This window comes from Argiope bruennichi, chromosome X1 (genome assembly GCF_947563725.1).
Source record: "Argiope bruennichi chromosome X1, qqArgBrue1.1, whole genome shotgun sequence".
In the NCBI taxonomy this organism is placed as follows: Eukaryota; Metazoa; Arthropoda; class Arachnida; order Araneae; family Araneidae; genus Argiope; species Argiope bruennichi.
This window is the reverse complement of record NC_079162.1, coordinates 4,810,376-4,836,857: the sequence shown is the minus strand read 5'-3', so window position 1 is coordinate 4,836,857 and position 26,482 is coordinate 4,810,376. Positions and strand designations below refer to the sequence as shown.

Below are 26,482 nucleotides of genomic sequence, written 5' to 3'. Positions count from 1 at the left end.
ACGTGAGCTAACAAAGTATTACTATTCAAGCCTCTTGATTAACATCAATTTCCTACTTTTTTAAAAAACGTAATAAATCCATGTCAAGGTAATATAAATAATCTCTTAAAAGATAAATCAATAATTAAAAGTATTCATTTTCATCTTTTTTATTCATAACTTAGGAGCTATTTATGTAGTATTAACTTAGTAGTCTAGCAAATTAATAATTAACCTTGAAGCTATTTGTATCAAAAAGTATTCTTCTCTTGTTCAATAGTTTCTTACAGAAGAAAAATATTTTAATTAATCACACAGATACTGCAGGGTACACAGGACGAGTCAAAGATTTTAAAGCTTTACTGTGTAATAATTTTTGTTGGAAATTTATATACTTCAAGAATTAATCTATACAAGTTTTAAATGTACACATTAAATTACACCCTTCCTTCGTTGCATCAAGACTGTAATACAACATCCGTAGCATATCTCTGCCGATAGTAGCGAGTTTTCATTTCATTAAACATTGGTGAATTGGTTGCTCAGTTGACGGAAATAGAAAACTGCTACCTAAGCTTTAAGAATGCGTCATTTTTTTTTGAGTATTTAGTAGACGTAACTGTTCAACGACTATCATTGATTTCAAAGTAGCTACTACTGCTAATGTCGACAAAAGGTGAAGTAAGAATTACATTATAAACTTGGTGTATACCGGGTCTCAAAAAGAACACCTATTCAACATCTATGATGTCTGAATTCAAAATTTAAATATATTATACCTCGAGCTTGTTGCTGATAGCTGAATATTGACTATAACATTATTCAAATTTTCAAAACCTTTCTCGAAGAAAATTTCTGGAATAAAAAGCGAAAATTTTGAAAACCTAAACAAGATGAAAGGCTTAATGGAGTTTCCGTACATTTTCTAACGATCGACAATCAGATATTCATGAAATGCAATTTAGGATGCTCGAGAATGTACCTGTTATTATATAACATACTAAACGGATGGTAAATACGAATTAGTAAAGTTACAGTTCGACTGAAAAAAACATCAGTGCATGATGAGCAAAATATTTAAAATAATTCTAAATTAAATAAAAACATGCGCGTTTGTTCAAGATAAAACACAGTATCAAGGAAAATCGATCCCTGATTTGAATATTGATGAAATGATTTCAGTTTATATTAGGAAATCGTGATCGAAAATATTTTGAAACATGAATATTTTTTTTTATACTATAAGCTTAAATAAATGTAACGGAAGAATTAACGAAAATGTATAGTGATTAAATTAGAGAAACGCGCTCTTCCCTCAATTCACCAGCAATAGAAAAAAGTGAGGCCATTTTAGAATAATGGATGAGAAAGAGTGCTTTTTCTTCTGACATTCAGGAATACGAAAAATGCACTCTTAGATTTCATGGAACTAATGACAGATTACTAATATAAAAGAACTAGGAACTTAAATTGCATTTCAGAAGTCTAACCATCCTATCCGTTACCACATGATAAGCAAGAATAAAGAAGCTAGCTTTAGATAATACCAAAAAGAAATTTGTTTCCTTCTTCAGTATAACCTTTGCTTGCCCCTCAATATTTCTATTTACTAGAATGATTTTAACGTGCTAATTGATAAATTATCAATTCCTTTTGCCGTATTAGTTTATTTTTAAGACCGGAATCATCTCTAGGGAAGGATACAGTATATTCTCAAGTTTCACATTCTAAAGACTTTATTACTGTCTATTCTTCTTGCTAAAAGTTGAGGCACATTTTTTTTCATCCTTTAAGATCTTGCGATCTGCGCGCTTCCTTTAACTCCTTTTTTTAATGCTCTTGTCAAAAATTTATGACTTTCTAGTTTCCTTGGGTCATGTTAAGCCAGCGACCCAATCCTATGACGAACACCGAGGTATCTATTATCTGAGAAAAAAATTAGCCAATTTTTGCAAAAATATGTAACATTATTCAAAACATGACGGAAGGAAAGATTTTAAGCATATTACTATCAATTTCTTTTGCAGAATTATAATAGCCGTGAACACAGCAATTCCAAAAAAAAAAAAAAAAAAAAAAATCTTAAAAACTGTAAATCCTGATAGATCAACTATTGTATATAAATATATCGAATTTTAGCGAAAGCTTACAACATTTTGAAATGAACCCCCACCATAATAAATCTAATATATTTGCAATAAAAGTAAAAGTTTGACAAAAAGTGTTGCTCGGATTGTTCAAAGGCTATCTTGCCAAGTTGATATATATCTTCAGCTCCAAAAGATGCTTGCAGCACATTTAAGAAAGCAAGTGATGTTTGTTCTCGGAGTGGTTATCTTATTTAATGTGTGTTAATTCAAAGCATTAATAGATGTCTAATATTGCTGAGGATTCTGTCAATTCATGGAGAGTTCTGTTTCCCCCAGCAGCTTCCTGCACCTATAAAAATCATATAGAAATTGTATTTTTACATTTTCAAACGATAAAATCATATCAATATCTCTGATTTACAAACAGCTTTTGATTCTCAAAATAAAATTCACTGAGCCCTATAGAATAACCGATCCACTTTTACAACTCGCTGAAGACTTTTTCGGAATATTCTGTATATCGAATAATGCAATTATGTTTTTCCTGAAAAATGGAGGCATATTAGTATAATTTCCATGTTATAATGCTACTAAAGTATAGTAAATCCCAGATGTTGTTTCACGGTAACAATTTTCATATATAAGTTCAGAAAAAATCGTTTTTTATTTTGGAGACAAATATATATCTAGATTGCTGTTAATTTTCAATAAATTTCAGCATGGTTCTTGAAGACAGCACATTTATTAGACCAGTGATTCTCAACCTGTGCAGCGCGCCCCCCTAGGGGGGCCCGAGCACACTAGAGGGGGGCACGAGAATATTCAAGAGAAAATATTATTTAAAAAAAATTGATTAACTGACTGAAAGGAAAGCACACATACACATAGAAAACAAAATATATTTCGACATATTTAATAACTTATTAAAGTAAAAAAATTTACTAAATCAAAACTTACTTAATCAAAACATACTAAATTAAAAACAAATTTAATAATTATTAGGGACTTTCTTGGACCTGTCTTGCGAAGCAAAGTTTTTCGAAGGAAGCTTAATATTAGAAATAGCCACTCTCAGTTCTGTTTCTATATTTTGTCTTCAAAGAAGCCACAGCAGAAAATCCAGTTTCACAAAAGTTAGATGTTGAAAATGGTAATAGAATGTGAAATACCCTTGTTTTTAGTGCAGAAAAATCATCCTTACTCCTGCCCAAAATTCAAATAGCGATTTATTATTAAACTGTCTTTTAGCTTCGTCACTTAACGTGAAGTCTATGAATGTTTCTTCCTCATCAATTGAGAGTCCTTCGGAAGTCTTATGAAATGGATCCCTAACCCACTCCTAACTTGCTATCAGTTTGTCGTCAGCAAGAAAATACTTTTTAAAATTCTTTACCAGCATGGGTAAAAGATTTTCAATGGTTACAAAACAACTTTTACATGTTCTTCTTCAGCCTTGTAAGTTTTAGTACAATCATCCGCATTTGTAAACATTGTTAGGTTTTTTGCTTTAAATTTCTGCTCCACAATTCCAATTTTCTACAAAAGGCATTAACTTTATCACTCGTATCCAACATGAAGTGGATAAAGAAAGTTTCCGTACGCAGCTATGACTGTTAATAAAAGTTTTATTTTTGGCACAAAATATATTGTTATGAAAATGAAAACTTTAAAATTGGTTTAACACAATGTCATTTATTATTTATGAATATTATAAAGGAAAAACTATGACGAAAATTAAATACTTAAATTGAAAGAATAATAATAATAAAAAAAATGCCACTAATCAGGAACAAAAAAGTTTCCGTACGGTATTACATAGTACATGAAAAACCTTTTTCATGCTGACCAATTTGCCTTTAATGATCGGTAGGCCTTCCTTTTGGCCTTTATCACTTCTCTCAAATGTTGTGGCATAATCCCCATCAGTTTTTTTGTTGTTTCTGGAGAAATACGACTCCAACTTCAACTGAACTCTACTCCCTTTTGAGTTCAACCTTGTTCTTTGTGTCATATTTTTTTAGTTCACGACCGATTTCTTCCAATAAATGTCCTATAAGGATCAAATCGGGTGACTGGTGAGGGCTATGAAGCTGTTTTTTTAACATTATAGAGATATTACTCTTGACAAATCTTGGAGGTGTGCTTAAGATCGTTGTCCTGTTGAAAAATAAACTCTATTCCAAGGGACAGATTATCTGCATTGGTTAAAACATTTTGTTTTAGAATGTCAAGATGAAAATACTTATACATATACTTATACATATTTCCATTTATAAAACATAAATATCCGACACCAGCAGCACTTATGCACCCCCATACTATATTCCAACCATCACCATGCTTCACAGTTCCACATAAATTCTTAAGTAACATATACTGTTTTGATTCCCTCCAGATCATAATCGATCATCTGACCCAAGGATATTAAATTTTGATTCATCACTAAAAAGGACCGATTCCCAAAAAGATAGAGGCTTGCTTATATGCTTCTTTGTAAACTCGAGACGCTTTTTCTGTAGCAGATACTTGTAACAGGCTTCTTACGGGCCCCACGTCCATTATAACCATTTTTTAAAAATAATATGTCTTACAATTTAAGATGCGAATTTAATGTTGTAATTAACCGTTAAATCAGTTGCAAGTTGAGGTGCACTAATCCGAGGGATTATCTTGCATCTTACACATGATATTTCTTTTATGCAAGCGAATGAACTTCGGAGTTCTTTCGGATCGATCTCTATCCTCAAATGTTTACACATCACCGTATCTTTAATAATACACTCCACTGTAGACTTTGGTTTGTAAATCATTTCATTGATTTTTTTTCCATAAATAATCTATTTTTTCGGAACCGAATCACTAACTCTCGAATGGATTTTTGAATTTCCATTTGAAGGCGATCAGCGAAACATTGGAATGAAACAACTGTTGTTATGTCGTATTCTTCACTCTAACAAACCATCAAACTTCGAATATTTACTGTGGCTTAGTTGCAGAGCACGTCAGGAGGAATTTGCATATTGCGTACGGAAACTTTTTTTTGCATAATACTTCGTCATTTATCATAAAAATTGCAAATGGACTTGCTGAGTTTTGTAAAAAAGAGAAATTTATTATGAAACTCCCTTTTAAAGACTCATATTAACAATATATAAGTAGTTTATAAAGATAAAAAGCAAAGATTAGAAATTATACTAGTTCATTTTTATTTTAGTCTTCTGTACGGAAACTTTTTTTACCCACTGTATGTATATTTGTTCCTTGGAGTTGAAGATTCAAGTTATTTAATTTCTCGAATATATCGACCAAGTACCTCAATTTCATCACAAATAAACCATCGCGAAAATTATCGGCCTCCGGTCTTTTTTCTTCTGCTAGGAAATTGGCGATTTCTTCTTTTTATTCATAAACACGTTGAAAAAATTTCCCGGGTGATGACCATCTTGCCTCGCAATAAAATAGTAATGCTGAATGTATTGAAACCCATGTCTTTACAAAGTGCAGAAAAGATTCTCGATTTCAGAGGTCTCATTTTTATATAATTTACTACGGTTATAACCGTAGTTAACACAATATTCAGACCAGGAGTCATTGCTTTCGAAGCCAAAGCTTCTCTGTGTCACGCAACTTCGAGAAAAGCTGACACTGTACATCTTCGACTATATCACCAATTCGACGAGAAACAGTATCATTTGAAAGAGGTATGGACTGCAATTGTTTTGAAAAATTATCTCCAAACATAGTTTTTACAATCTCAATAACTGCTGGTAAAATAAGCTCTTCACCAATGGTGTCAGGTTTTTTACATCTGGCTATTTTATATGAAACTTTGTAAGATGCAATTAAAGCTTTTTTATTCACAGACAAAATTATTTAAAAAATGATTTTTGCTTTTTATATGATTTTAATTTTAATTCGAAGAATTCTCTGGATTTGTTGACGTACTCACTATGAAGTGTTTCCAAATGTCGTTTAAGTTTATTAGGTTTCATGCTGTCTGCGGCCAACATTTTTGAGCAAGTCATACACAGGGGCCTTTCTTCTTCATTTACTTCAGCACTGGTAAACCCATAATTTAAGTATTCTTGAGAATATTTTCTTGATTTTATTTTCCGAACCACTCTCGTCTGTGTACTTGTTGATGCTTGACTATCGTCTAATGTTTGCTTACTTCCACTTAAAAATTTATCCATGAGTCTGCATAAATCTACTGCCGTGAATATTTAATATAGTGAATTGCAATTAGCACGAAAACATATATAACATACACATTCACTATAGATTCGATAGCGATAAAAGGATCGACTCGAATGAGACTGGCTAAAATTGAAACTTGCGTTATCGAACATTTTCCTTCTTCCTATGAGAAAATATTTGCTCCGCGCATGCTCGAGGTGGCATAAATCGTATGGATTCCCTTCCACAAACGTAGCTTATTTTTTTTAACTTTTGTTTAGTCATGCTTCTATTTTATTTCTTTTATTATTCGAAAAAATGTATTCCCAGTTTCTAAATTTAGCTCATCCAGTCTAGATTAACTTTCATTAACGAATTTTTTTAACGTTATCTTCCTATTTGGCTTTCATTTCAAATATAATATTTAAATTTTCCCCGCTTTCATTCGTTTCATCTGTTCACCGCTCGCTTGTCCAAAATGCAAGATGTAGTTTCACGCCAACGCTGGTTCGCTTTTATTCTTGTTTTGGCAGTTAGTTAAAGATAATTTTAAAACAGAATTCAAAATACTCAATATACATTATTGTTGTACACATTTTATTGTAACCGGGGGGCGCGATGAAAATTATGATTGAAAACTGGGCTGCAAATACTGAAAGGTTGAGAAACGCTGTATTAGACAAAGAAAAGAAACAAGTATTGACGGTTACGCACACAGCATCCTGTTAAGCAGTTAGGGAGAGGAATGCGCCAGAACGCAGCCGGAAGCGTAATCAAACAGATATTCTTACGCGAGGAAAAATAGTTCATCCCAACACACCCCTCTGTGAATGATATTTTTCAAGAATTTATAATAATACACATAAAAATTATTAAGTACACACAACAATACAAAAATTACATGTGCAAAGAAAAATTAAGAAATTAACGAATTATTTTTCACAGAAAAAATTAACTTTTCTTCACTTCCAGCTATTGTAAGAAAATATGCAATCAACCATTCTGTTTGAACATATTCTAATTTAATTACACTGTCTTCCAACAAATCTTTCACAAAATGAAAAGGCAAGTTCACATGTCTTGATTTATTTGAAGACCTGGTGCATTTAATCCACTGAATTGCTGCTTGACTATCTGAGTTCAAGGTTACAGCATTATTTATAAATCGTTTACAGTTTAACTCAGTTAATAAATTTACAGTCCAAATAATGTCTTTACATATTTCAGAAAAGCAAATAACTCAGCTTCACATGTTGAGGTACTGATACATTTTTGTTTATGACTTTTCCATGATATTAATGAATTACTTAATAGAATTACACCACCATTTTCTGCATTCCCCCAACTAGCATCAGAACTTGCATTAAGAAAACCAGATTTACTGTCATAAAACAATTTTTTATCTTTTGAACCCATTAAATATCTTAGTATTCTTTTAGCCAAATTATTATGCTTTTTCTGGTTTATGATTAAATTGTGACAAATATGTTGTTACAAATGATAAATCAGAACTCGTTCTATTAGCTAAATATAAAAGTTCACCAGTTAATTCTTGATACATCCTGATGTCAATCAGTTCATTTGTAGAAAGGAAACTCTTATCTTCTCCTTTTGCAACTGTTTTAACACTTTTAAATTTTTCTAGATTATGTTTAATCAAATGATTCAATCTATTCAAACTGACACAAACTAATGCCATTTTTACGTTTAACAATTTCCCTACCTAAAAACTTACCGGTTTTGTTCTCATATAATTCAAATATGCTTTTGATGCTCTTTACAATCTCTTCATCATTATTAGAAAAAATTGCTAAATCATCTACTTACATAAATAATATAGCAATATTTTTTTACCAACCCTTTTAATGAACACACAATTGTTAGAAGCCTGTTGCATCAATCCAAATTTTTCTAATTCACCTTTTATAGTCATATACCAGATTGTGGTAAGCCATAAATATTCTTTCGCAACTTTACAAACTTTTTCATCTCCAGTTAATTTTTCGTAACCAGGTGGAGGCAACATATAAACAGTTTCTTCAATGTCACTATATAAATATGCAGTTTTAACATCAAAGAACTTAAAAAATAAATTTAATTTAGATGTAAGGGCAATTAAATTCTGAAGATTCAATTTTTACAATGGGTAAATAGAACTCGGAATAATCTTTTTTTATTTGTTAAAAACCTGCTGCTACAAGTCTCGTTTTGTATTTTGTTCCACCAGAGTTATCTTGTTTTAAAGAATATACCCCTTTGCTTTTTATTAATTTTGTTTTTGCAGGCTTGTTTACTATTTCGTGTTTATTTAACGAATCCAATTCATTTTTCCTTGTTATTTCCCAGTACTTCCAATCGGCACTATTTTTTGCCTCTAAGTATGTATTCGGAATGTTATGAGCTACATTAGCTGACATTTGTTTAGATTTGACACTTTCCGAACGTCTGACTGGGATCTGTTATTACTCAACATCTGGTTTTTCGATTTCATTCCCCATAATGTCTCTCTGACGCTATGGGAGAGAATCTCATCCTCGGCAGGAATTTTGAAACTAGATATTTCACTTCTTGATTTATCTCACATGTCGCTGAAGAAGTTTCAAGCAGTGAATTAATATCCCAAGTTTCTGCTTTCGTTTTCCCCAAATAAATACTACTTTTTAAAGATTCATTGAATTTAACTGATCTATTATTTTTCGGCTTTTAATGTAATAAATTCGATAACTCTTTCTTTCTCTAGCATATCCTAATATTATACCACGTCTTCCTAGACCTTTAAATTTATTTCTCATTATTTTCAAAACATAAAAATAAGCCACATAGCCAATTTTTTTAAGATAATTTTATTTCGGTTTTCTACCTGTCCAAATTTCAAGGGGCATTTTTAGTTTTCCTTTATGTGGGGTTACATTAGACACTTGGATGCTACAATTAATGGCTTCGGCCCAAACTTTTAATGGCTCACTTTCATATAATAAAGATCTAGCCCTTTCTAAAAGAATGAGGCTCGCTCTTTCCTCATTATTGTATGTAACTTTACCGTTACTTTCACTATTATATGGAATAGTTTTTTCATGAAATATTCCTGAATTAACAAGATAAGTATCAAGTTGTTCTTTACGAATTCTTAGCCATTGTCAGTTCTTAATTTTTTAATTCTTTTATCAGTTAGAGTTTCATATTTGGCATTAAATTGCGAAAATATATGAAACACTTTATTTTTATTTTTTAAGAAATAAGTAATATACATGCCAGAAAAAAAAATCAATCACCAATATCATGAAATATCTTGCGCCACTAAATGATTCAGGTTGAATAGGACCACACAGATCAGCATGAATCAACTCAGAACTTTGATTTACGTCAACATTAGGATGAATTTTGCTGGTTATCTTACTTATATCAAAAGTTTCACATATAAAATCATTTATATCGTTAATATTGTTATAAACCTGCCATGCTGTTTCCAGGCATGGTTAGTTCTATCACTGGAAAGACCATTTTACGATCAGCCTTGTTGAGTGCTGATCGGATGCCGCGTCAGTGATCTCAAAGCTCGGCGACAAACTTGGCGATTATTTGGCAACAAAATAGATATTACTGGAAACTTCAAGAAGTTTAGCAATTGAGCCAATAGAAATCAAGATACTTCTGATAGGTCCAGAAACTTCTCGGCCCGCCTCCTGGTAACTATAAAAGGCCGGCAGTCTCAAACCCAAAGGAATCATGTCCGTAGTTGAGTCAAGTAGCAAGTCGTCGACAGGATAACGAAGCAACGGCGGAATAGTCTGGCGAAGTGCCAGCGTTGTGTGGAATTCAAGCTATTGCTGAACTGAACTGTGTGCCGAGTCTTGGTGTTTATTGCGGAAGCAGCATCGAGTCTTGTGAGGAGTAGCCAGTAGTGTAGTAGTGTGTCGGCAACTGGATACAGATAAAGCGAGAAGACAGTGGAAAGTGCACCCGTTTGGGGAGACCGTTGAGTGAAGCTACGAAGATTCCCTCTCCTGCTGAATTTTGTCTGGCCGCTGTGGCTGTTATTACTACCGATTACGACTTGTGGGCTACTGTTTGTTGTAGTGTGCTGCTGTGTGTTGCCTGTCTTCATCTTGGCTGTATTTATTTGTCGTCGTCTGTGTACTCGTGTCCTTTGTATTAATAAAAGACGTCTTTGTTTTTCTACTAAAGGACTGTTTATTTCTGCATCGATCAACAAATCTGAAAAGAACCCCCTCGATGGAAGAAGTAAATCCAAAACAATATCAATATAATCTTTCATTTTAAACATATACTTAGGATTTAAATGACATAATCTATAATGCCGAATCTCAAAATTACTAATGGATTGCTTAGAAAAGTAACACTCTGAATTATACAATGGTTCCAAATATAATTCTAATCTATTGTTATTTTTAAACGCTTTAGTAACTAAATTATAATCTTTATCAAAAATCAACACACAGTTATTATTTGATTTAAATTTACAACCCTTATGCATCAAACAAGTTACTGGCAATAAATTATATTTTAGTTCAGGAACATAGTTAACATTAGTAATTGTTAAATTTGTAGGAATATTACTCGCGGTTTTTGCTTTAATTGTTCCGACTGACTCATACATAATTTTAATCTTTATCTGCTAAATAAATATCCTTTGTTTCAGGGATTATTTCTTCAAACCACATGCTGTCTTTGGTCATGTGACAAGAAGCTGCACTGTCTAGCAACCATATTTTATCACTTAGGCTTTCTTGTTGATGAGAAGTAGTAAACACATTATCACTAACACTTCATTGTTTGGTTGACATGGTGTCGCTTCGTCTTTGATTATTTTCATTACGTGGAGCATTTCTCGTATTTTTATTTTTGTAAAAACAGTCCTTGGCGATATGATTTGGACATCTGCGGATATAACAGAGCCTAACAACTGAATTTTTGTTTTTTCTAGAGTAAAAAAAACTTCCGCATTGATTCCTTCAGTGCAAGTACTTGTCGGCGAATAACAGGTATTTTCTTCTTCAAGTAAAATTTCTAGTACTTCATCCATTGACTTATCAAGTTGGGTTTTGAGAATTTCACATACTTTAGAGAATTTTCTTTTCAGTCCACGTACTGTATAAAAAATGAGCTCCCTAGGTGTGACATCCAGTCCTAAAGAAGGACATTTCGTAGTCATTCCTCTTGCTCTGGAAACATAATCGTTTGAAGATTCATTACTTTTCTTTTGAAGATTTTTCATTTCATTGCCGTCATCTGTTTTACGGTCTTCTGCTTGAACCTTGAATGTTGACTTTATTTCATCTCAAAAAATTTTTGCATTTTCCTCTGCTGCGAACTGCAGGGTCTGTTCGTCTTACAATGATAACTTAATATAAACAACGGCGCCAGAATTTTTCTGATTCCCTTCTGCTGCATCTTTTTCATTTAGATTGTCTGGTTTCCCTGCGGATATCACAGAGTCCAATCTTTTCAAACTCAAGGCTGCCTGTATTTTCAATGCCCAAATAAAATAATTAGTCCCATTCAGCTCAAGGGCATTTAATTTGTCTAGATTGACAATTTCGTTTTAGTCCACATAACTCATTTAGAATTTTAACGAACTAGACACACGCTCTACTACCAATTTGTTGTTAGTTTTCAATAAATCTCAGCATGGTTCTTAAAGACAGCACCTTTATTTGACATAGAAAAGAAAAGAACAAAGGTATTGAAGGTTACGCACACAGCATCATGTTAAGCAGTTTTGGGAGGAATGCGCCAGAATGAACCCAGAAGCGCAATCACACAGATATTCTTAAGTGAGAAAAAATAGTTCACTCGCTACATCCCAACATAAATTAAAACTATTTTCCAAGGTAATAACCCATAGATAAAATTTATTATGAAGGACTTTTACTTTTCCTCTTAAGTGGGCAATATTTACGATCGAATTTCTAATTGAATTTTGGAGAACATTAATGACTGAAAATTTAGATGTGTTTTGCAGAGATTTCGCCATTTGGAATTAGAACGGTATCTAAACAAAATACTAGTTAATATCTAGGGTGTCTTCAGTATAAAGTTTGTTAAAGAATTTTCTTACCTTTTCAATATAGTCAGTGTGTGCAAGAGCAAACATTGCTTCATGTTAACTTCATATACTGTATTATCTATTAAGCTACATATATTGTATTATCTGTTTGCAATCGTTTAAGGGTTCTTCGAGTTCTTATTTGAAACTTCTGAATCCCCTTCATTGTTGTGTGTTATGGAGCATTTGGAGGATCCAATTTTTTTTCGCATGACAAAACAATACTTCTCATGTATTTGAAACAAATATCGTCTTTTTATTGCTTTTTTAGTTTAGCCAATGATCACCAATCAATTGCAACAACATTTCCACATTTTATACAGCATATTCGTAGAATGCATTCGCAAACGACATCCTTCCCATGAAAATGAAATGTAATGTTAATCCTTTAACACTAACAGTATAGTTTCTAATGTATTATTCACTCATCATTTAGACTTTTATCACGAATACGAATTCCCATTTACGGTGGAATCCAAATCTTGTAAGTTGTCCTATGCTACAACAACAAAGAAAGAAAGAAAATTTATATATTCATCGCTGAGATCACTTCTGAAACAGTTGGCATTGAGTCTATTAACTAAGATTAGATGTGGAAATTCATTATACAGGGCGTTGCCGAATTCGACCGACAAATTCAGAGAGGTGATAGTAGGCATCAGGAGGATAAAGAATCACCACACAACATGGGGTCCCAAACGACGTTTAATTGGTGAAGTCGCCTTTTATTGTCAGACGACAATAAAAGCCGAATACAAAGAAAGTCGGAGAACTTCTTGGAAAGAAAGGCGGAAACTGTGAAAAATTAATAAAAAAATAACAAATGATGTTTCAACTAAGAATTTTTTTAAGTAAAAGCTCATTCTTAAAAGTTTTTTTTTTATGCTGGTAACATGCGGATTTGATGATCTAGGGGGTCGTAAATTAGTGAAAACGAAAAAGTAGTTTAGAGCCCATATTTGCAAAAATAATAAAACTCTAAGAAAAATAAATGATTGAAAATGTAAGGAATTTTATAGTCTATAATTTGATATAAGCGTGTAGTATGAGAACTGGGGAGTTTTAAAGGTATTCAAGAAAAACTAAAATGGGAATTAGAAAACATCGCTGCAACATCGCTGCCGATGTTAGTAGAAAGCGTTGTCAAATTCGAAGGACAAATTCAGAGCAAGGATAATAGGCATTAAGAAGATGAAAAATTACTAGAAAACATAGGGTCGCAGGTAACGTTTTTCAATGAAAATCACAAATCGGGTGGAGTTCACAAGCTGGATGCTTGATGCCACACAGGAAGATGGAAACTTTTCTACTATTCTTAGATGAAGCTTCTTTACGAGATAAGGTGTCTTCAACACGCTCAGTGCGAATATTTGGTCATTCAAAAATCCCCACATCATTATCTCACAAGTTTGATATTAACATCTGGGCAGAGTCATCTATTTGGACCGTATCTTCTGCCCGAACGCTTCAGCGGCAAAAAGTACCTTGTTTTCTTCCAGCACGTTCCTCCAGATTTACTTCAGGGAACACCGACAATTTGGTTAATGCATGATGGAGCACCAGCGCATGTTAGTTACACGCGTGAAATCTGACTTGTTCTTTGCGAATGAAGTATACTGACCATCAATTCTACAATGCTCATTAATGAATGCTTGCTCGCTGCTTTTATTTGTCTCGAAAGCATGAAAAATTTACATACGAAAAGGCTTTTTCTCGATTACCTTGTTCCTAATCCTCGCATTCATAGGGCCATTTTCTGCGCTAGATTCATTGTCTTTTCGACGTCTGTTTCTGCGATTTTCACTGAATAAACGTTACCTGCGACCCTTTGTTTTCTGGTAATTTGTCATCTGCTTAGTGCCTATTATCATTGCTCTGAATTTGTCCTTGGAATTTGAGAACGTTTTCTGCGAACATCGGTACTGATGTTTCCTGGTTTCCATTTTAGTTTTTCTTGAATATCTTTAAAACTCCCCAGTTCTCACACTACATGCTTAAATCAAATTATAGACTATAAAATTCCTTATATTTTCAAGCTTTTTAATATTTTTGCAAATAGGGGTTTTAAATTACTTTTTCGTTTTCAGTAATTTACGACCCCCTAGATCATCAAATCCGCATGTTACCAGCATGAAAAAAAACTTTTAAGAATGTGCTTTCACTTTTAAAAAAATTCATATTTGAAACACCATTTCTTATTTTTTTTATTAATTTTTTACAGTTTCCAATAGTTCTCCGACTCTCTATATTTTTGCGATTTTCACCAATTAAAAGTCGTTTGGGACCCCATGTTGTGCGGCGATTCTTTATCCACCTGATGCCTACCATCACCCCTCTGAATTTGTCGGTCGAATTCGGCAACACCCTGTATATACCGATTCTACGAATTTGTTGCAAGTTTGAAACACTCCTTCCATTCCAATCATTAAGTTAAGTTAGTTAAAGACAAGTATTGCCATTTGTGCAAGAATGAATTTCATGATAAATTTCTAACTTTTGATTTAAGAGGAATAGATTAAAGAAAATCGCGCTAAAGCATTTGCCGGCTTCTTATCCTGGACCAACGTTTATGGTAACGTAACAAAACAAAACAAAAAAGTTTAAAAAAGTAGAATTTTTAAATTAATTCTTTTTTAATTCTTTTTTTTATTGTTTAAGGATTTTATATTATTTATTAAGGATAAATACTATTACTCCAGACAATCAAAAGTGTTATAAAAAACAAAAAACAAAAAATATTGATTACTTCGACATTAAAAAAATTGCTTTAAAATTCAGCTCAAATTGATTTTTTATTTATTATTATATTCATTGTTTTGAAACAAATATAATAAATTTGAAAATAAAAATAAAATATTTTATCATGAATATCCATCAGGGTAATTTATATTTACAAAAATTTCTTGTACATTTTAAAAAAATCATTATTTTATAAGCAAATAATTAATTTACCAAAAGCAATGTAAAATAATGAGAACATATGATTTATTCGACTTTGTTAGGTGGACAATAAAATTCTATTTATCTAAGATTTGAATTAGAAGAAAGATCTAAAATTAAAAACAGGAAAGGAAAACAACAAATTTTAAACTAAGAATGACAATGAAAGGAGATAATTTCTTAATATTTTAAAGTTTTAATAAACGATGCATAAATAAACAGTATTCAATTTTAATTTATAAACCAATATTTACTGTTACATTTTAAAATAAATTTAAAATAATAATTTCATTTACCCTGATAGCACAAAATGTTTTACGACATTGTTGCTACATATTCATGGCATTGGAGGGCATTCAGAGAATAGAGCATGGAAATATTGTAACAAAATGCTAATGGGATTGGAAAAATTTCAAAAAGTTAGATTTATTTATTTATTTTTTTAGATTCCAGAGGTTCTCACTCTTTTCCATCTCCTTAATAGGAAACCCCCCCCCATTTCAACGCCTTCTATAATGATTAATCATACCAAATATTAAAATATTGTTGCCTCTGGACCCGCTGTTGTCTTTATGAAAAGCTTCCTTAACCAACAGGGAGCGATATTGCACCCTTGAAAACCTACGGTCTAATGGTAAGTCCTGTAGAGCGACAGCACACCTACACACACAGAGACAGACACACAAGCGCACACGCACGTTCATCCTTATTAGTAATAAAGATTATAGTAACTTTTGCTAAATAAGTCATATAATTGTGATTTAAATTCGTTTTACACTAAACCAAAAGAAAAACAATCGTCATTGAATATCATGATTTTTAGTATCTTTTATTTTGCATAAAAAATTTTGTTCAAATGCCAATGAATTTTAAGATTTTTTTTATTTTATATGTGTAACTAATTCATTTTTTAGTCTTTTGTAGTAATCTTTGAACTTAGTTTACATTACATTGGTAAATTTAAAAGTTTATTGATATAATTAAGTTAATACAAATAATGAGATGTACGACTCAGCTGATTGCCGAAGATGACCAATGTTTAATTCAAAAATGCAAAGTAAAAATTGAGAAACAAAAATTGCAGCTCACCACTTCAAATAAAAAAGTCTTCTTCTGCTAGATCCGAATGTCTCACTCTCTACTCGCTACAAAGCAGGAATACAATCTTTTCTTCTAATCAAATATTAGTATCGAAACAATATCAGATGATATAATATTGTTTCATGTGTTTTCTAATAACTAAATCTGTAATGTAAGGACCGGCTTCTATAAGAATAGAAAGGGCGAGCTTCAATCAAAATTCTGGCAATGCACAACCAAAGTAATGTATAGTATGATTGCAGACCTATCAAAAAAGAATTCTTTGAGATTATATTGAATCAAATATTATCGCAAGGTTCTGGGAATAAATTAATTGAAATACTAATTATGTTATGAGGACAATCATCAAGCATATCATATTAAAATCCTATTATAAGCGAATATAATTCGTTAATCTTATAACAGAAAATAATTGTTAAAGATATGAATGAAAATTTCACAAAAATTGAGTAAGAACCAGCATTTTTTTGAGGCTTTAAAGAAAATAATTTCATAAACTATAGGTTCAATGAGGAAAAGAAACTTCTAGATATGCCCTACATATTATTAAAATTTAACAAATCTTTTCTCGTAAAACATAAAAAAACACACACATTTAACAACGTATGGCATTGAAATGACAGAAAATAAACCAATCCAATGAAAGCCCAATAGAATTTCACTTAGAAAAACTGAAATATTAAAAAGAAAAAATGACAAGAAGCTTAAACATAAAAAAATTGAAATAGAATGTTCAGATTCTACCCTTCACTTGAGTTTAGTTGCAGTAGCATGAAACGATCTTAGACCTTGCTTTAATTATAACAAATTGAATGACCTGACTCAAATGCAATTTTTTTTTAACTAAACATAGATGAACGTGTGGAAACTATTGCAGCTGTAAAATATATATCAATTTTAGATTTAACGACAAGATATCGGCAAAACACCCAATACTCAAAGATTAGCAACTTTTGTGACAAGTTTTTGAACATATAGACTTCTACGCATATAGCTTTTGCGTTAAGATATGCACCAATTTCATTTAGAAAAACGATGGCTGAAATACTTTATGGAATATTAGTTGCAATTCCTTATTTAGATAGTGTTGCAATTTATTCCAACACTGGAAAGAACATCTTACTTTTCTAAATACATCTTTGGAAAAAAAAAGATGATGGTTCTGTTATTAAACCAGTAAGGTGTAAATTTGCTCATGTAAAATAGAGTATTTCGGATATATTATACATTAGAATCATTACACATCGTGGTATTAGAATACCTAACAAAGGGAAAATAAAAGCTGTACTTAAAAAAAAATTTCAAATCAAAAATTTCAAAAAAATCAAGGATTTTCTTAGGATCAATCGTTACATATCTATGTTCTATCAGTATTAACACCTTTAACAGAAGCTTCGAAACGGACATTAAGAAGAAAGAACAATTGATCTGACGAATACGCAAAATCGGCTGAAGTATTCAAGGAAAAACTGTCCCAACGAACTATATTCTATCAGCTGAATAGTAGTGGTTTATTCTATTAACTGACGCTTCAAACTCTGGCTTAGGTGCAATTAGGTGCAAAGAGGGCCAGGGCAAAGAATATCCGGAATTATATCTCAATAGGAAGATTTTGGCAACTGTGAAAAGGTATGTTACCACAGAAAAAGATTAAATGCGCCATCTTAATTTTTGCTATAAAGAAATTGTTATTTAGATAGGTGCGTCGTTATGGCAGATCAATATTCTTAAGCTTGACTCAATAGCAATGCGACTCGTTTGAAATGAGCACTTATATTAATTCATCCAAGAGATCAAAATCATAAAAATGTATATGATTTAAGTCGCACTTTATGATTTAATTAGTAAAGTTTATTTTATAAAAAGTATTTATCTTATTTAATTCGCCTTATTTTGTTTGCTATGTTCATTTGCAGCATTTAAATTATGCATATAAAGTTGTGTTGTTAAAAAATTAGATAAGGAAAAAGATTTAAGAGAAATTTTTATCAATCTTTAATATTAAAAATTTCTTAATTAAAATTGTTTAGAGGGGACAACATAATATAAAAATATAGAAAAATAATATTACAAACTTTTCATACAATGCACTTTTTTAAGTTTAATTTATCTTATATTAAGGTATTTAAAATATAATGGCGTTTTAAAAATATATTATACTTACAAATTTTACAAAATCTAAACAAATTATTTGTCATATAGAGGTGAAAAAAAAGAGGAGGTTTATCCATATAGTAGCGTTAAAAAATGTCTGTTTTTGTGTAAGTTAGTATCATAACTGGAAATTAGCAAGGAAATCAAATCTTCCAATTGCGGAAGATTACATATAAACAAAATTAGGTCAAAAGGCCTTGAAAAACAACTGTTAAAATTGTTGACCTTTCCCTTCAAAATTATTAACAAATCGATAAGTAACTTTACTTTTCTAATTAAAACATAAAATTGAAATTTATTTCAAAAATAAAACTGAAAAATTCAAGTAAACACACACTGCATCCTTTATTTTTTTGAAAATGAGAATTTTGACCTATTTTTATAGAATATCTTTAATTTTTTTAATTCAGTTTAGTTATATTAAGGTCCCGTTTTAAAGCAATACTATTTATGCGCTAAAAAGTTATAAGACGTGAATTTATTTTTATTTTTTGTTTTTGTCCATCAGCTCTTGTTTGTAAGATATAACGGTTTGAAATTAAGATTAGGACGTAAAATTAAGCTTAGGACACAAACGTTACGTTAAATAATAAATTATGTAAAAGAATTAATTTGATTAAATAAATACAACATTCCTGTAAATATATAAGGGCTTCGTAAAAAAAATTATAAATAAGAAGAAAACCAATTTATTTTGCTCCACTTCTTTTGTTTGAATGAATTTTGCTTATACAGTTTCTTTAAAGATTACAACAATAATCTTCTATCATATGAGTATCTCCCCTTGATCCTCCATTGTCTTTATGTCCTAGTTCAGATCGTTCTTCACTAGTACTGCGAAAAAGTGAATAAATGATTGTGAGAGCAGTGAAACTTTATGCTCAAGGCTCTGAAGCTGTTAAATAAATCAACATAATTTTTAGCCGTTCAGAACTGCTAGAGCTAATAGGAACCAGTCCTTTCGCTTCGTCTTAGTCATAGAATCCATAAAATGAGGATCGTTTATGAACTGTATATGATTTGAGAACAATAAAAAATTCCAGCTTTCTTTATTTTTATTCTGTGCGATGATGAAAAGCTTCTAACTTTATAGCAGCGGACATATGATGATTCCCATTTCGTTTTTAGACAATCCTATTCTCTCTGCTCTTTTAAATGTCTATCCGTTAAGTCAAGAATATTTCATGTCAGCCAATGATGTTAACATTCTCCTACACCGATGATATTGTTTTTATCATTTGTGGGACTAATACTTTTCACTCTGTTTATGTCCGATGAATAGTTTGTGCTTTATAGTTTCAAACCTAACTATATTTCGATAAGTAGAACAAGGTTTTGATCAGCACAATAAACAATTACAGACACTCGCTGTTGGATCAAAGTAAATTCAGAATAAATTGAATCAGATTACTTTTCTTTTCTATTTCCAAATATACTCTTAAATGAAATCATTAAATATTATCAGTTTAAGGACATGATTATTTTTAACACGACAACAGCATACTTTAATTTTAAAACATTCTTGAATTATGTTAAAGAGAGCTAATTGTTATATTAAAAATGCTCTGTAAATATGATCATTTGGGAGACATTGAAACAAGTTGTTTCAAAGGCAGAGAAAAAATGAGAGATTTTTTTCCATAAGCAGTTTGATGATGAATATTTCTCTCATTCATTGACTTTTATTTATTTATATTCTATTCTAAAAATTGTAGACTCCCTTTCCATTCTGCGTGCTTTTAGAGGCAACCGTTTATTTCAAATGCTTCTGCCATTGTTGAAGATAAGTACCTACTTTTGCATATTTCAACGAAAATAAGTAACGCATGTCTTTACAACAACCAGAGCTTTTCATTCAGGATTTCTCAGCGATAAAACACAGAACAGAAATTTCTTACATACCAAGTTTTCTTCTAACCAATGAAGGATTGAAATAATTCCTATTCCTTAGAAGAGGATGAAAAATATAAGTAACTATTATACTTTCCTTTTTCAAGAAAACTTCCTTCGCTAAAAAGGAACTGCATATAATAATTAAAAGAATTCATGAATGTCATTTGCAATCCTTTCTTTTTCAAGAAGTATTTGGCGAAAAAGAAATTTCATATCATAATCAGAAATTTGATAAACAGAATTATTTTCAAGTTATAAATCTTTAACCTATAATTTATTATTAGAAATATCATGGAATATTGTCAAAAAATATTTTTCTCATTACCAGTTTACAGTATCCTTATGAAATCAAAATTCAATTACTTTAATCGATTAAAATATTATTAAAGTGTAAAATGATGAAATAGTATATTGTTATAGAGAACAAAAAAGTATATGAAAGTTCAAATCACTAATATATTAGGAAGTGAGTGAAAAATCAATTATGATATTGTATATTAACAAGCTTGAAATGAGTCAAATTAGATAACAGTTAGTAAAAATAGACCGTTTCATGTTAGTTTTAAAAATTGAATTTTTTTATAAGAAAGATGATTCTCAATTCCACATTTTATGAGGTTAGAAGTGGATGAGTTGTTTAGAATCTTAGATTACGATTAAGATTCTACAATATATTAAGAATCTTTTTTACAAATTAATGAGCTTGGAATTGAAATTTTTTCGGACCCAACCCTAAAAAAGAAGAGGAAAGAAAGGAAAACTGTAAATAAAAATTTCAGAAAAATGAAATGAAGAAAATAGCCCTTTTCGAAGCCGGATTTTATCCAAAACGTGATCTACAGTATGGGTGTAAATATATCATGTCAAATATTCATCGAAATCATTGTATTTTTGAATTATTATACTAAAGTTAATATTTTGTTTCTATTAACAAGTTACCTTTACTTTTTGAATGTTTTTTGGGAATCAATTGCTCATTCTCTTCTTCAAATTTTATTTTCGCCACTTTTTTTAAATATCGGCTATTATGACACCATTTAAAGTCGTTGAATAACAAATTTATAATAGGATTCTTTTTCAGCCCAGTAATTCTGAAGTTTAGAAAATTACTGATAGGGATCTTTTTGACGGTCCTATTTGTTTTTCCAAAGTTTAATGCGGATATCGATTTGAAATTTTTGTTAGTGATCATCCTCTTTGTAACGCACACTTAATCCAGATATTTCCTTCAAAAAATAAAAAAATAGCTTTTCCAAATTTCCACTTTTAAAAAATTTACTTCTGATCTATTTAAGCTATTATAACATTCTATTTTATAGGTTTCTTTTTAACAATTTCAGCTTATTTTTCCTCTCTGATTTATTATTAGCTTCTTATTTAAACATGAAAAACCGATGTCTTCCTCCTTCCCACTCTTATACACCCGAGTTGAAATTTAGAAGCTAGTTTCGAATATAAACTTATTTCAAATGGTGTTTTCCACATTCCGAAACTTTGCATGCCAATTCGACTGGATTATTTCTTCCATAAAAGAGGAAAATCCAAACCAAGAAATTCGTCAGTGGATACCGACCCAAATTTATTCTGATATTTTTGCTATCTATGATTTTTTCCTTCATATTATTGTAATAAATATCTATTAAAATAATATGAAGAAAAGAAAGTCATTATCGATTGCTTTATTAATAATATTATGGGAAATGGGGCATATCACATTTTACAATCCTTTTACAGAAAATATCTCTGATAAGTTATTATTTTATGATTTCCCACCTTAGACATGGGGATGAAAAGGTTCCAGTATGGTAGTTGGTTCTTGAATCGCTAGAGGTAAACAAATAGTGTGGATACAGTTACCCCTATCGATGACAGATAATGGGATTTGCCCCTTGCAGGAAAGGTTGTACCGTGGTCGGTGATGACCCTTAGAACTCATCTTTAGTTCTCTCCAATACTGTCGTGGTGGTCCGGCCATTTAGTTTTATCCAGGCGCCTTCAAGGCTGTTTGGAGCACCTATTTACAGTTGCAATTTTATTATGATTCGTTTGCAAGAAAGTTGTGAGAGTTTTTATCGTCCAACTGGAATTTGATCACGAAGAAATGTTCTTAGTCTTTTCTGTCAATCAACAAATTAAAGATGTTTTTGAACTGAAAAATTCTCGCAGTTTTTTTTTTTTTTTTTTTTTTTTTTTTGAGAAAGAAATAACTATTTTAGCAGTTTAATAAGGCTTTGGAAAATGATAATTTCCTACAATTCGGACGCTTTATCAAAAAGGCTTTAAGTGCAAAATGTTTAAAATTAAAAAATCATCACATGCATATTAGAATCATTTACACACTAAGAGAAGTGCTGATCAATAAAGAAGCACACTGGACTTTTCACCATTCAGTGAAGACTTTTGGTTCCTGGTTTTATTTATATTAACGTCATATTTAAAACACTATATTTGAATCTCATAATTTTGAACATTAAATGACGTGGACGGCAGCTCTGCTTCCACATCACAACAACAGGGAGGGGTAATTTGGCCCACGACATCAGATTTAGCTTACAATAAATCCTCATACAAGTTGGAACTTAGTCCAAGGAAGTATAGACCTTACCACTATTCCACCGCGGCCACAAAGTCTTTATGTCAAAACATCATGTAATACATGTTTACCTTAATTTTGGCCGATTTCACTGAACGATTCCACGAAATTTTAACACTGAGTTTTTGCTGAAATCATTGGCGTTATAATTCTCTGAAAATTCCAAATCCATTTTTTCTAGAGAACCAATAAAACAGTTTCCCCCTCTCTCAGAGGAGCTAATTTTTTTTTCTTTCTCAGCTCCCTACAAAGTGTATCCTGTGCACGAAGAGAAGAGAAAACAGCGCAGGATCCGCACCACCTTCACCAGTGGACAGCTGAAGGAGCTGGAAAAAGCTTTCCAAGAGACCCACTACCCAGACATTTACACTCGAGAGGAGATTGCTCTGAGGACAGATCTGACCGAGGCTCGTGTACAGGTAATTTCTCAAAGTCATGGAATAGAAAAATAATATTAAATTGCAGAAGCAAATTTAGAGTCAAAGGTAATTTTAAATAATAACTCTTTCTATAACCAACGTTTTTGTACAGACATATATGGATGTGTAGACGTGAAAGGAAACATCAGTGACCCACCACTTTTTTATGATTATCATCCATCAGTCATAATTAGGGATTGCAATATCGGACCAAAAGTTCAATACCGGTATACTGGTTTTAGATCTTAATTCCGGTTTTAATACCGGTAGTAGAAATTTTTGAAAAAGAAAGGAAACACAGGTGTTTCTTTGTTTTATTTGCCAGTTTTATTAGAGAGTGTAAATATCACAAAAAATAATTTCTAACTTATAAATTATAACAGTATATAAAGAATCACAAAAAAGGAAAGGAACATCTTATTTATTTAAATCACAAAAAAGTGTAAATATCACTCTTCAGTCTGTGATACTATCACAAATTTTTCAAATGTGATCTTAAAAAACATAATGCATCAATTGTACTGTCATTAAGCCTGGAACGTAATTTTGTGCAAAAATTACCAGCTGTCGAAAACGCTCTTTCGGCATCTACGCTAGTTGGTGGTACTGTTAGCAATGTCCGATATACTTTTTCCAAGTATTTACCTCTAATTCTCTCGTCTTCAAATAAATCGATTTCTCGTAGGAGGGTTTTAGATATAGTTGATTTCTGCATTGTATTTTGGTTTGTTGATTTTTTTTTTATTTATCACTAATTCCTTTTCACTATCGACATTAGTGTCATCATAATCTTCGATAACTATACCGAATTCATCTGAATGTGGATAGGTTTGTGGATAAAAAATTTTAAGAAAATTTACTATAAACTTGATCAAATTTGAATTGTTTTGTCTCTTTTCTTCTTTTTCATTTTTAAAATCATTATAATTATGTAAATACTGTGAGACATTTTCTATTTCGGTATGCCTTTCTCCTGTGCGATATTTCAATATAATATTTAATTCTTCAGATAGTGATGTAATGCTGTTCTTTCAATGAATGCAACATGAAATTTGTTGTTGCATTAGCTGTTAATAAATTAGAATCTCTCCGACATAATGCCTCAACATCCAGTTTTACTGGAAGTAGAGCTGATACATTTCTGGATATTAAGTCGAATTCACTATCTGAAAAATTAATTTGCAGGTGTAAGTCGATTATTACTTTTTGGATTGGATTTCTCAGTTTCAAAAGTCGTTCCATCATTAGGAGTAAACGTGTTTTAGAATCTAATATTAACATATATTCTGTTTTATTTTCAGTTAGTATAAATTTTTGTAATATGGCATTTTTTGTAGTGGAACGTTTGAATATCTTAACAATTTTTTTTATCTTTATAAATTATAAGAAGCAATTCTTGATCGGTTAAAATTTCATCCTCATTAGAAATATGTTCTTCAACAATTACATTGTCATTATCTTCATTGTCAATATCACTCTCATTCTCTTCAAAGTCTGAATCCGAAGTTTCTAATCCACAGTATTTGGGTTATTCTGTTCTTTATTTTTTTGGTATAATACATCTATTACTCCTAATTGAATTCCATGAGCATAGCACACCTGCTGATTTGCACCAATCATCTTTCCAACTCTTTCATAACTGTTGCTCCATCAGTCGTTATGGGTACAACATCTTCTTTCAGGGATAATCCATGTTTCGCTAATTTAGATTTAAGCACTTCCAAACATTTTTCGGCTGGCATACTTCCCGAGACATGTGTAAGTCTTATATTCCAATTTTTTTTTCTGAATGAATATTTATATTTAAATAGCGTCCATTTCTTATATTTGTCCATTTATCAAATGTAAGATTATATTTTTCACCATTTACTTTTAATTGCATTAGCTCGTGTTTCAAAAAATTGCGATTTTGATTTGATTTGTTTGGGATTTTTGCCGCAACAGCCATGATGTTGACCATACTGCGCCAAACAATGGATAAAATTATATCACTTTAAAACATTCATCTAAGGGAATATGAAGAGAAGTTAAAATGTAATCAAGATTTAAATATATGGATAAAACTTTATGGACTTTAAAAATGCAAAGAGTTGGACATGAGGTGTCTTATCAAGCAGTTAAGATAATGGAGTGTAAGACTTTTGAAAAAACTGTAGCGCTGGGCATTGAAATTTGGGCATTCTAACAAAATATGTTGTACAGACATTTGACAATGACATCGCAAACACATTAGGGGTTGTTCACCTAACAACAAATGAATATGGGTGAATCGAGTGTGTCCAATTCGTAAACGTGTTAAAACAGTATCTGCTTTCCTGTTCACTAATGAGAGCCAAAGTTGCACATGGAATCTGAAACATGGATTAATTAACAATGTTTAATTTGAAATGCATAAAACATTAAGAAAATAAACAGAATCGTTTGAAATAATTCGCCGAAAAATATTAACCCTAGCCTCATTACTGTTGGGAGAAAAAAAAACGAAGCCTTACTCATTTGGCGGTGGGGAAAATGGAAGATTTTTTTGGCGGGAAAGTTAGTTTTTAATTAATAATTAAAATTTCAAAAAAAGGGACCCCAGGTGCACATTCTCGACTTCTAAGGTGTACATGTACGAAATTTGGTAGCTGTATGTCAAATGATCTGGCCTGTAGAGAGCCAACACACACACACACACACACACACACACACACACACACACACACACACACACATACACACACACATTGAGCTTTATTATAAGTATATAGATTATGGGTTATTATTTATGAGTATATATATAATTAATCTGAAAAATATTTTGAACCCTAAAGTATGATATGCAAATACAATGTGAATAACAAACTCGCCGATTTAAAAAATATCGAAATATTACGCACTTTCTTCACAACTACAACCTTGCTTTCAGAGATACGAATCCTACGCGTGTGCAGTTTCGCTCGGAGCTGTAATAGGATAATTTTGACCCGCCTCCTTAGTTGATTCACATACTGTTCGTCAACGGATTCTGAAACGACCACATTTTGACGATTCCATCGCATTAAGGAGGGAGACGCGGATAAGCGCATTT

At 31.4% G+C, this 26,482-nt stretch overlaps 1 protein-coding gene across 1 annotated transcript in view; it reads left to right on the top strand.

Moving 5' to 3' along the window:
- The window catches only part of LOC129958435 (paired mesoderm homeobox protein 2A-like), a 134,487-nt gene that overhangs the window by 22,617 nt on the left and 85,388 nt on the right, over positions 1 to 26,482 (top strand). Inside the window, exon 2 of the mRNA XM_056070926.1 lies at positions 23,234 to 23,412. Coding sequence (XP_055926901.1) covers positions 23,234 to 23,412 — 179 coding nt within the window. The remainder of the gene's footprint in view (positions 1 to 23,233; positions 23,413 to 26,482) is intronic.